The sequence below is a fragment of the Aedes aegypti genome, chromosome 3, assembly GCF_002204515.2.
Source record: "Aedes aegypti strain LVP_AGWG chromosome 3, AaegL5.0 Primary Assembly, whole genome shotgun sequence".
Taxonomy (NCBI): domain Eukaryota; kingdom Metazoa; phylum Arthropoda; class Insecta; order Diptera; family Culicidae; genus Aedes; species Aedes aegypti.
The window spans coordinates 84,600,354-84,612,361 of NC_035109.1; the positions used below are offsets into that span (position 1 = coordinate 84,600,354).

The 12,008-nt window shown below is 37.7% G+C and overlaps 1 protein-coding gene and 1 long non-coding RNA gene across 3 annotated transcripts in view; one reads left to right on the forward strand and one right to left on the reverse strand.

The window, feature by feature from the left end:
• LOC110679547 overlaps positions 1–12,008 on the reverse strand; it is a 134,897-nt gene that overhangs the window by 63,277 nt on the left and 59,612 nt on the right. The gene's annotated exons all lie outside the window — the stretch shown is intronic.
• Positions 1–12,008, forward strand: part of LOC5579167 (organic solute transporter alpha-like protein) — a 72,959-nt gene that overhangs the window by 60,674 nt on the left and 277 nt on the right. For both annotated transcript variants that reach the window (XM_021854457.1, XM_021854456.1), the window contains 7 exons: positions 2,907–3,176; positions 3,250–3,401; positions 3,930–4,036; positions 11,289–11,414; positions 11,479–11,575; positions 11,644–11,769; positions 11,829–11,955. In XM_021854457.1, coding sequence (XP_021710149.1) covers positions 3,065–3,176; positions 3,250–3,401; positions 3,930–4,036; positions 11,289–11,414; positions 11,479–11,575; positions 11,644–11,769; positions 11,829–11,955 — 847 coding nt within the window. In that variant the 5' untranslated portion in view covers positions 2,907–3,064. The remainder of the gene's footprint in view (positions 1–2,906; positions 3,177–3,249; positions 3,402–3,929; positions 4,037–11,288; positions 11,415–11,478; positions 11,576–11,643; positions 11,770–11,828; positions 11,956–12,008) is intronic.

The window sequence follows — 12,008 nt, forward strand, 5'->3', positions numbered from 1 at the left end:
TCAATCTAGTATTCGTTAAAAATTTGTTCTAAGTATGTCTCGATCTCTCCCTATCTCGATAGTCCTTTCGATATCGAGATGTGGAAAGGCGTCTGTATATGCAGGGAAACCGTTTATTAGCTATTGACATAATGTTTTCTAATTTACAGAGAAACTGTTCATGAACTATTGAAATAATGTTTTCTAAGCTATAAAAGTCAACGGAAGGGAATGTAATAATAACAATTGATCGAACGGATCGTTATCATTCTCATTTTACCCAAAATTCCCATTAATCAGTCTCTTGACTTCTCATATTATATTCAGGGAGACTAATAATGAAATATGCAATAACGCTTTCTAAGCAATAACAGTCTGAAGAAGTGAATTAAAACTGATCGCACGGATCGGTATGATGCTCTTTTTATCCAAAATCCTCATTTTATCAGGCTTTGGTAGGATTTCTCATATAAAATACGCGCCGAAATTTGCCTACTAGAGTTAAAAGTTATCTCAAGGGTTGTGATCATGCTCATTTTACGTAGGCTTACCAGATGGTATCCTTCGGGAGGACATGTCCTCCTTTTTGACCATGTGTCCTCCCGTCCTCCTTTTTGAAATTATCGAAAATTAAATTTATCCATTAGTTCCTGCTTCTGTTCTGTTAGTTCCTGTTTCTGCTTACTTATTCTTGAGAAACCTTTTGCCTTTCGCTTATCAGTCATGTATATAAATGAAGGATTTATTAGTTTGAAACCAATTTATGAACACGTTTATGAATTTTCAATTTTGTAATATGTTTGGATATATCCAAGATTTAAGAATCGAATATGTAAAAGTATTTATGATTTCTTTTGCTGGATGATTATTAACTGCTAGATGATGAAGTAAGTTGTAAGTTGTGATCGTTGCGTTTCGTATCCCCCACCGAGCAGGAGCACTGCCTCTCGGTGGTGGGCAATAAATCATCGATAGTAGTAGGAGACTGTTGTTCGTTCATTCGTCTGCCCCTTCGGGACCAAAAATAATCACAACGTAGGGCCTGCTCAACCCTGGTCGAAACACTGGTTCCAAAATGGTTTTGGCTTATCAATATATATTTCTTGCAGTTAAATGCTGATTATATATCACAATAATAAGATATTGAACTTATATTATGGCAAATTTATCACCCAGACTTAAAGGGTTTTAGTTTAGTTCTTCTTGATAAAATGATGTTATGGAAATGGAAAATACTGGTCGATGTAAGTATGTACTCATTAAACGAAAAAAAGGTAGAGACATAAACGTTAATATGGAAATCTCTCCGAAAGAGGCACATCATCTATCGATCTTTACGAAAACGTTACAATGCATCAATTTGATTTTAGGTCTTAAACAGAATACAAGTCTATTTATTTAACAATACAAGAGATCCTTATTCAAAAATATACTTTTAGGAAAAAAAATCAAAATTTTAATATCTTTACGCTTTTCAGAGTAAAATAAAATATGAGTAACTTAAGTTTAGTATACAAAGTAAAAAAACTAAGATTCGTCTGATCATTGTCATTGTTTTAAGTGGCATAGAAAAATCCACCACTAAGATTTTTTCAATGCAGAATCTTTTTTATTTTTGCTTCCTTGAACCTTTTTTTTATTGAATTTTGCTGGTTCTTGAACAAATGGTTCAATAATCATTATTATACAATATATTTTTTTATTAAATTTAAAAAAAATAATAAATATTTGTTCAGATTTGTCATATTTTTAAAATGTCCTCCTTTTTCAAAACCAGGAAAGCAAAATGTCCTTCTTCCTGAAATATTCTTCTGGTAAGCCAAATTTCACGCCAATTTTCCATATTTATCTGATCCTTGATTGGACTTCTTTTATTACACGCAAAGAAATCTCTAATGAGTTATTTAGGTATAAGTCGGGCGTTACATTGGGCGTTGCATAGTCCATTGTATCATGTGAACGACATGAAAAATTTTACTACCACTTTAATTCCTATAAATAGGCAAAGTGAACAAGCTTGAAAAAATAAGACTACGCCAACTAGTCAAAGCCATTTCATTTCAATGCCTTCATATCAATTTTATTTAATTGATCAATCAACGCGCAACAATTCAGTATGGGGTGCGGTGCTTCTTCCCCACATCAATTCTGTTCCTCACAAATTGAGTGGACCAATAAATAAAAACAGGGAATATCAATATACTGGCGTAATCATTTTTCCTCGCAGGTCAAACTCAGCTAATGTAAAATATTTGCTTATCCGATTCGACAGCACCGAGTCAATCCGTTTCCCAACGCAATATTAGCTTACTTGGTCAAAACTAGTAAAAAACGTTTATGTTGATTCTGTAGAATGAAAACTAGAAAATTATTGGCCAAAACAGGATGCCAAAAGGTTCCATACACTCACCATGTAGCGCGTTGGTTATTTAATTAAAGAAATACGACCGATCAATTAAGGTGACGCAGTTTGGAATCAACTCTTAAGATTGCACTGAAACTTCAAAGGCACAAAACTCGCGAAGAAAGCATCCAACAACAGTGAACTTTTTATTTTGGCTTTGTGCACTAGCAGAAAGCTTAAAATAAGAAGATCAGGAACGTTTGCAAATTATTTCTCCAGTTTTGTGCCTTCAAAAACGTGAGTAGGGGGAGAAGTCGGCCATTGTGTCGGCCATCTTTGGATTCCGAGATGTTTCACCTTAAGAAAAATGTAAATCTGAACAAACATCAACAAGAAGAAACTAGGGTGTGTCAAAAGATTTCAAATGTATTGTGCAGTACTGTATTTGAAACTAAAACAGCTTTTACATCAAATGATAATACTGTCGGACTCTGATAACCATAAAAGAGTTGTACTTATTAACACTTATGAATGAACTTATGTACTAATCGTCTTAACTAATATTTTTTTCTTTTCTTTTCAGCGACATTGTCATCAAGAAAAGCCGACATTCACCGGAAACGCGTAACAAAATGATTTGAGACAGTTTGAAGTGTTCCCAACCGGTTTAATCTTGCTGAGACTCTCCCAATCTATCTATCTATCGCTCTCTGGCACCGTGCACTCAATAAAACCTTCGTAATGGACAACGACAGTCTCATCGTGGACGAGGAATGGACGGACAACCGGACGACGGTAGCGGTGTCCAGATCGTGTCCCACCGAGCTACCAACGGTTGTCCAATATTTAAATGGTAACTGAATATCTGTCTTCTCCCATGTCTGCCAATGCTAAAGACAATAAATTCTGTTATACATCCTACGCAGGATTGGACATCGCCGTAACTGTGATCATAGCCATTACCATCGTACTTAGCTTTGCAACGTTTGTGATATGTGGCAAGAACATCCGACAGGTGCTGCGATACACACCCAAGCGATTCAAATCGAAGACTATCGTGGTGCTGATAATATATCCGGTAAGTGGTGCAGATGACTATTCCAAGATATACCGGCATTTATACTAGGGTGACCATCTGAGCTTTAGGTTCGAATGTAACCTGCATCGTATACCTTTCTACATTTTAGAAAAGGCTTAGCATGAAGACGGTTTTGTTTTTTTTTTGCATAACGGACGTTTTGCATAAACCCGTTCCGAACGAAAACAGATAGCATTTTAAAGAAGACATAAAACTCTTATACTGCCAAATGTTCATTTCGAGAAACGTCAACTACAAATTATGCGAAACGTCTTTATGCGAAATGGCCCACCCTCAACTATGTGACGGAGAAACTCTTCGACTGATTTATGACACCATTCCTTTGGTAACGCAAAAAAAGCTACTTTCGGTCACCCTAGCGTACATGTAATCTATCACTATAAAATATTGAACATTAAACTAACTGGTTTGTACACTAATCGAACGCTATATTCTGTACCCACCACGCCTCCTACCGGCACGACGATGGCGATTATGATGATTACTATGTGGGTGCGATGACAACAGATAGTGACAACGTTGGCCATAATATCGACTCTCATCCCCAAGTCGTACTTCATATGCGACACGGCATCGCACATCTACTTCATGATCAGCGCCTACGTGTTCTACAGGTTGGTATTACCATTAGTTTTTTATTCTACAATTTACAGTGACCTTGATGGGTTGACCGGTGTGACTGAAGGGAATGCAAACATTGTAAAAGGCAGGGGACGGACCTGGTGTAGTGGTGAGAACACACGCCTCTCACGCCGAGGACCTGGGATCGAATCCCATCCCCGAGATAGTCACTAAAAATTTCAGTGACGACTTCCTTCGGAAGGGAAGTAAAGCCGTTGGTCCCGAGATGAACTAAACTAGCCCAGGGCTAAAAATCTCGTTAATAAAGATAGAAAAAAAAATTGTAAAAGGCCTGGCCGTAATCGTTCTTAAGGTGAAGATGAATCGAAGCCAAATTTCAAATTTTCATGAGCACAAATCTGGCGAACCGAACACCCGTTTGAGCTAATAACTTATTCGATTGGTCACCACCAGCTAGTGACCAATCGATTAAGTTTTCAGCTTAAACGAATGCTTGGTTCTCCACATTTATGCTCTTGAAAATTTGAGGTTTGGCTTCGATTCATCTTTACCTTAAGGATAAGAACATTCATTTGGTGGGGAAATGTTCCAACATCATGGTTGATGTCAGCACGACTTTAAATTTTCTTAGTAGAATTTCACGCAAAAACGATAATCCTCTAAAAATATTTTTGCATAATTATCCTAAATTCAACATAGTTTAATTTCTGAATCAGGCATTTATCAACATGGTGTCGAATTACGTTAGGCCAAAATATGTTAGGCCGAATGAGTTATCAGACCGAAGTACGTTAGGCCGAATGGGTCCTTATAACTTCATTAGAGAAGTTCTTTCAATGATTTGACTGTTTTTTATTTCAATCTAGAAGAAATCTCGCTTTATTTATGATCTCGCCTTTAAAGCCATCGGTAATCAGGTGTGTAGCTTGTTGTTACTGAGCAAACGAATAGATTTTGACGATAATCATAAATCTTCGAGCATAAGTCGGGTCTAGTACACGACACTGAAGACGGCCTTACAGTTGAGGTCAAAATACGCGTATCTGTCAAATGATACAAACTCTAGTGGAATTAAATGGTATAGTACTAAATCCGTTTTTTTTTTCATTACTTAGATTTCCACATTATTTAACAATCGAAAGATGATCCTCCTCTATCTCCCAGTGGAGATAGATTTTATCTTGGCCCATCTATTTGCTTAAGAACAACGAGCTACACATTCAGTTACCAATGGCTTTTAGGGCAAGATCATATGGTATGCGAGATATTTCTTTTTTTTTTTCATTATGAACTTTCTCATGAATATAGGTGGTCCTTAATCACTCCAGCAGAGATATTCTTTTCAATGAAGCTAAGTGCAAAGAGTGAACCGCTGAAGAACATCCGATCTCCCGATGAAACTGGGAGCCTATTCTATTGATTTTTGATGTCATTGTGCTTTATACAAATTTTAGTTACTGTTACATTCATTAGTATTTTTTTCTTCATTTGCACGTTTGTTATTCTTTAGAGCTATACATTCATGGTTATTGTTAGAGTTATAGCTTTTAAGGATCTCATGAGAGATTTTGTCTTCATATACACCCGATTCTGTTTTTGCACGTGGGATGCGTACCGTGCAAAAAAAGTTTTCAAAAACCGTGCAAAAAAGTAACACAATTTCTCGACGTTTCATGCAAAAATAAGTTTTTGGCGGAAAAAAAGGTATGGAAACTTTTTTTGCACGGCCGTGTAAAAATAAATCCGTGCAAAAAACAAAATCGGGTGTAAATACATTTGATTTTCTTTCGAGTAATGCTGGTTCAACGAATGGTTTTTGGCATCAAATTTGCTCATTTTGTCAGAATTTGTTTCCTTCTTTTAAATATGTGTTGTCCTTCTAAATTATATCATTACATTGATCATTGGCATATCTCATATTTTGAAATTTGAATTACTTTCTCAACTTAGATTAGCTTAATCTAAAACGCTTCCCTTATCTCACGATAATTGTAAAAATGTGGCATTAAATCTTCCAGCATTTTTGAACTCATTCGACTGACCTTTTCGGCCTAACGCACTTCCACCTAACGTACTTCGGCCTAATGACCCAGCATCTCTCAACATGTATTTTCACATATTATATTTTAAATATTTTTAAGAATTACAGCTGTGACCCACGTGAAGATTTCACTGTGGTATGGCCGAAGATTGTATTCTATAACTGGAATTATCGTCTAAATACACTACCCACCATAAGTATGGAATCGCGTATTGCAACACTCATACTGAATATTGCAGCACCTTGAAAAGTTTAGCATCACCTGAAATGAATATTATCTCGTGTTTCTGAAGTACTAGATCAATGTATTTTTTAAGGTCATCATAAAAAATACGTCTTTGAGCCCCTGCGATTTTTTATTTTTGTTGAAAATAGGATTGGCCATATTCTTCTTCAGTGTGCATAATTAAGTGCCTCTATTTATACAGGGTCAATAACGACGCCTGTCACGTCCTTGCAGTCAGGTGAGCTTGGTGGAAGGAATGTTAGTGCTATTTGAAGACCGTATTTACCTTTGCATTTTCACAAATGTTTCTGGGATGTTTGTTATTGGGGAAGATCGTTGGGTCACAGGATTCACTTTGGTAAGCGATTAGACCATATAAACAATTATTTGGGAGATATAAACGTGCCTTTAAATATAATATTTTCAATTGATATGTAAAATTGCGAAGTAGAAGAAAATAATGTCGTTAAATGTCGTTAAAGTGACGCAACATTTGAAATTTTTTTGAACAAATAGCTAAATGCAACATTCCTACATCTGTCAGGACGAAATCATATTTTAGTCAAAGGAAAAGAAAAAAAAAACTCGATTGGCTGAACTATTACAGAACACTCTTATGCTGACAAGAACCCTTTGCAAGTCGTCAATCACAAAGTTTTCTTTTAGTTGCAAAAACAAAGTTGATAATAATCTTCGAGCTGTTTAGTGGAATACCTATAAATAAATGATAACCCAAATTTAGTACTATACCATTTAATTCCACTAGTGTTGTAGTGGCACTCTCGTTTAAATGGTATAGTAGTTAATTCTGTTTTTCATTTATTTCAAAAGAAAACGGTGTTTTGAAAAAAGTATGTGAAACATAAATAATTTAGGAGTCAGAGTTTATGCAGACACTCAATTCATAGTTTGTTGAATGTTCATATCAACGTCCCACCGATGTAACGATTAAATGAGTAGTCAAACATATTTTATAGATTAGAAATAAAATCATGAAACGAGCTCACCAATTTATGTTTCATCTTTGACTGAGCAGTCACTATCCACTTTCAGCTTCACTTACGCATACGCACTCCTAATCGAACCAAAACCGAAAACACACACATAGCGCGCGAAAACGAACACGCCAGCGCCTTCGCAAAACACTATGGTGGTAGCTATATAACCAATTTGGAGCTGAGAAAAAGTCAAATTTCAAAAGCTAAATAGCAAAATAATAAACCGCAAAAATTTACACCGTCAAACTGCTGATATACAATACAGATTTCGTACTATGTATAAAACAATGATGAAATATGCATATTCTCAGAGAATAAAGGAGTGTCCATTTCACCCCGTGTGTTCCTTATGTCCCCAATCCCCCTATATTGTAACTAAATAAATCCATTGATTGTCTCGTGTGCAATTTATAAGACGACGCTATTCAGAGGACTCAGGGAGTCTAATGGAAAATTTAAAGGAATTTGCTAAATTGTTAGTTTTTAACATCTAGGATATTTCTGGAATAAAACAAATTAATCTCCAAATTCATTAAAGCCTTGATTAAAGCAGAGTTATTTAGATTTTTTAAAGTCATTCAACTGAACTTTGGTAAATTTTGTTTGAGTTTCCAATATATTAAGTTGTGGCATTTGATAAATTTCTAACTCTAACAACATCTTTCGTCTATACGAGGTGTAGCACTTAGACTTAGAATAAAACTGTTCTAGAATCTGAGAAAGTAGGGCGAGTCTCTCCTAGTCACAAAGTAACTAAATTACATAAATTTGAACTTATTTCGATCCATCTCTTCATCACTCTGCTAAAAGCTTTCATATTATATATCATTTGATGGGCTCAAACGTAAAGAAGTGTCAATGGCTTACTTTACTTTTGCTGGCTCTACGTCCTTCAAGACATGACCTGCGCCACAATGTTACGGACCGAGTTACCATGGCTGCTAACCTCCAATTCCTCGATCGCCCCACACTTCCAAGATCCTGCTCCACTTGGTCAAACCACCTAGCTCGTTGCGCTCCCCTTCGTCTTGTACCGGCCGGATTTGAGTTGAACACCATTTTTGCGGGATTGTTGTCCGGCATTCTCACAACGTGTCCCGCCCATCGTACCCTTCCAGCTTTGGCGACTTTCGTGATACTGGGTTCACCGTAGAGTTGCGCAAGCTCGTGGTTCATTCTTCTCCTCCATACGCCGTTCTCACATACTCCGCCGAAGATCGTCCTAAGCACACGTCGTTCAAAAACTCCTAGCACTTGCAGGTCCTCTTCGAGCATTGTCCACGTCTCATGCCCGTAGAGGACTACCGGTCTTATTAGCGTCTTGTACATGGTACACTTAGTACGGAAGTGAAGTTTACCAGACCGCAAGGTCTTGTGGAGTCCATAGTAAGCACGACTTCCGGCGATGATACGTCTTCGAATTTCTCTGCTGCAGTTGTTATCCGACGTTATCAATGATCCGAGGTAGACGAATTCGTCCACCACCTCGAACTCATCCCCGTCGATCGTCACGCGTCTGCCTATGCGAGCTCTATCGCGCTCGGTTCCTCCAGCCAGCAGATATTTCGTCTTCGACGTATTTACCTTCAATCCAACCCGATCTGCTTCACGTTTCAGCCTGGTATACTGTTCAGCAACCACCTGGAACGTTCTTCCGACAATGTCCACGTCGTCAGCGAAACAAATGAACTGGCTGGATTTATTGAAGATCGTGCCCCGCATGTTGAAGCCCGCCCGTTTCATAACACCTTCTAGCGCAATATTGAACAGGAGGCAGGAAAGACCATCGCCTTGTCGAAGTCCTTTGCGTGTTTCAAACGGGTCCGATAAAGCACCCGATATCTTCACACAGCACTGTACACTATCCATCGTTGCTTCAATCAGTCTAGTCAGTTTCCCGGGAAAACCGTTCTCGTCCATAATCTTCCATAGCTCTTCGCGGTCGATGGTATCATAGGCCGCTTTGAAATCGATGAATAGGTGGTGCGTAGGGACTTGATATTCGCGACACTTTTAGAGGATCTGCCGCAACATAAAGATTTGGTCTGTCGTCGATCGCCCGTCCACAAATCCGGCTTGATAACTTCCAACAAATCTACTTGCCAGTGGCGATAGACGGCGGAAGATGATCTGGGAAAGCACTTTATAGGCTGCATTAAGAATGGTGATCGCTCGATAGTTCTCACATTCTAACTTGTCACCCTTTTTGTATATTGGGTATATTATTCCCTCCTTCCACTCCTCCGGTAGCTGTTCTGTATCCCAGATCCTGGCTATCAATCGGTGCAGACAAGTGGCCAACCTGTCCGGGCCCATTTTAATAAGTTCCGCTCCAATACCATCCTTTCCAGCTGCTTTGTTGTTCTTGAGCTGTTTGATAGCATCCTTAACTTCACCTATTGTGGGAGTTGGCACGTCTCCCTCATCCGCCGTACTGATGAAGCCATTCCTCCTGCTGTCTTGATCTTCCTCCTCTGCGCCGTTTAGGTGTTCATCGTAGTGCTGCTTCCACCTTTCAATCACCTCACGTTCGTCCGTCAAGATACCTCCATCCTTATCCCGGCACATTTCGGCTCGCGGCACAAAGCCTATGCGGGATGCATTTAGTTTCTTGTAGAACTTACGTGTTTCTTGAGAACGATACAACTGCTCCATCTCTTCGCACTCCAACTCTTCCAGGCGGCGCTTTTTATCCCGGAAAGTGTCAATGGCATATTAGTCGAATTTGTAGTGAAATATACTGAATGTTACTGTTTCTAAGCTTTGCAACGAAGTTTTATAGTGATTTTACGTCCAATAGAAAAAAAAATGACACAATTCGTAGCAGATTATTGCCACTTACACTCCTTTTCTTCTAACCCCCTCAATTTTCGCCTGGTTAAAGCTTGCTATGCTAAATCCAGTCAAAGTGTAGATATAGTAAAAATTCACAGCAGTAAGAGAGTAAGACAATGTGAAGATAGTATTTACCTAATGCTTCATTTCAACTCTAGACCATTTTTTTTCTCGTAAAGCTGCTATCTGGACTACTGTGCATGATTCTCAGGAGGAATCCACCGATCCTGATATAGTCTATCCTCATAAGTCTTAGGATGTTGCAAGAAAGTTTTTACGGATTGCTGATGAAGTTGGCTATTTTTTATATTTTGAAGTAGACAAAAAATGAAGCCTTTTGCACAGTGGGTCAAGATGCAGAAATCATGGACAAAAAAGTTATGATTTTTTAAAATAAAAGGTGAATTTGTTAAAAATGGTCATAATAAACTTTTCAAATGTTTCGGTAGCTATTAGCAAAATTTTCTCATATACCTTTTTTGTTGAAAATTTTGCGTACTTTCATAAAATCAGGTCGAAAAGCATTCAAAAAGTTTATTTAGAACATATTGAAAAATCAACCTTTTTTTAAACAATCATAACTTTTTTGTGGAACCGCTCTTATGTCAAAAAAAAGCTAAAAAGGTTGGGCCTTTTTGGGCTCTTTTTTGACATAAATGGTTGCCGCGTTCGCAATAATAGTCCGATATGAGAAATTTGTACCTGCTTTGTATTATATCTGATTGATCCATGCATTGAAGTTCAAATTTATATTATGTGAACTCGTTGCTAGCAATGTAGACAGAGGCAAAAACCAGTCAGGCCTACGGGCCGTACGAATTTTTCGACTTTATTGCATATGTAGCAAATAGTTTGATATAAAGTCGAATTTTTATACATGGATTAGTCATATACAATACCAAGCTCTCATTCGAGATAAAGAAAATCGAATATCGGACTATTCTTGCAAATACACTAACTATTTTTGTCAAAAAAGAGTCAAACGGTTGGATAGGCCTGTACTAGATAGATATTGCTCAAAGACCATATCAGAAAGAACATTTTTCAAATTATCATTGAAAAATATCAAGAAAGTTCTACAGAACATTTTTCGTTAGGTAAAGACGATCTGAAAGTCTGTTCTACAAAATAGGCACAATAATAACGAATATTAATTAATAATTACACCTATCTTTCTTTCTTAGCTTGATCGTGGACTACATTGGCGGTGAGGAAGCCTTCATCCGATCGAGTGATACGCAGACGTTCAACGCCAGGACACCGCCCTGCTGTTGCTGTTTGCCATTCCTGCAGCGATCGGCTGTTACCAAGTAAGAAGATCTACTTCATATCAGCTCCTTCAACTCAATTAACGTACGTTCTGTTGCTTCACAGGAATCGTCTTCTGTTCACGAGGCTACTCATCCTTCAGTTGCCAATAGTTCAAAGTTTGCTCTTTGTAGGATTGAACGTGGTCTTTGTGGAAGATGCCGTAAGTTTTCTTAAATCCTTATTTTTGTGTCTAATTTTTTTTAATAAAATAATCATTACCTGTTCCAGGAAAACTTTACCCGTATAATTCTGTACTTTGTCCCATTCATCGTACTCTCCATTATTATTGGAGTGTGGGGTTTGAATATCATCGTTCGTATGGTCAATCCGCTGTACAGTGAATTCAAAGTGATGGTAACATGATCTCCAAACTGATTATCGTAAAAATTTATTGACTTGGTTACTCTTTTCAGGGCAAGTACGTAGTTCTGCAAGCCGTTTTGATCCTATGCAAAGTTCAACCGCTGGTCATCATGGGACTAGTGACTTACGTAACTCCATCGTGTGCCTTCCCAATGACCTTACAAGTACAAAAGAATGGTAATTATTCTTAATCCACGCTGTGATGTTAAAATAATTCCTGTTTTGTAATT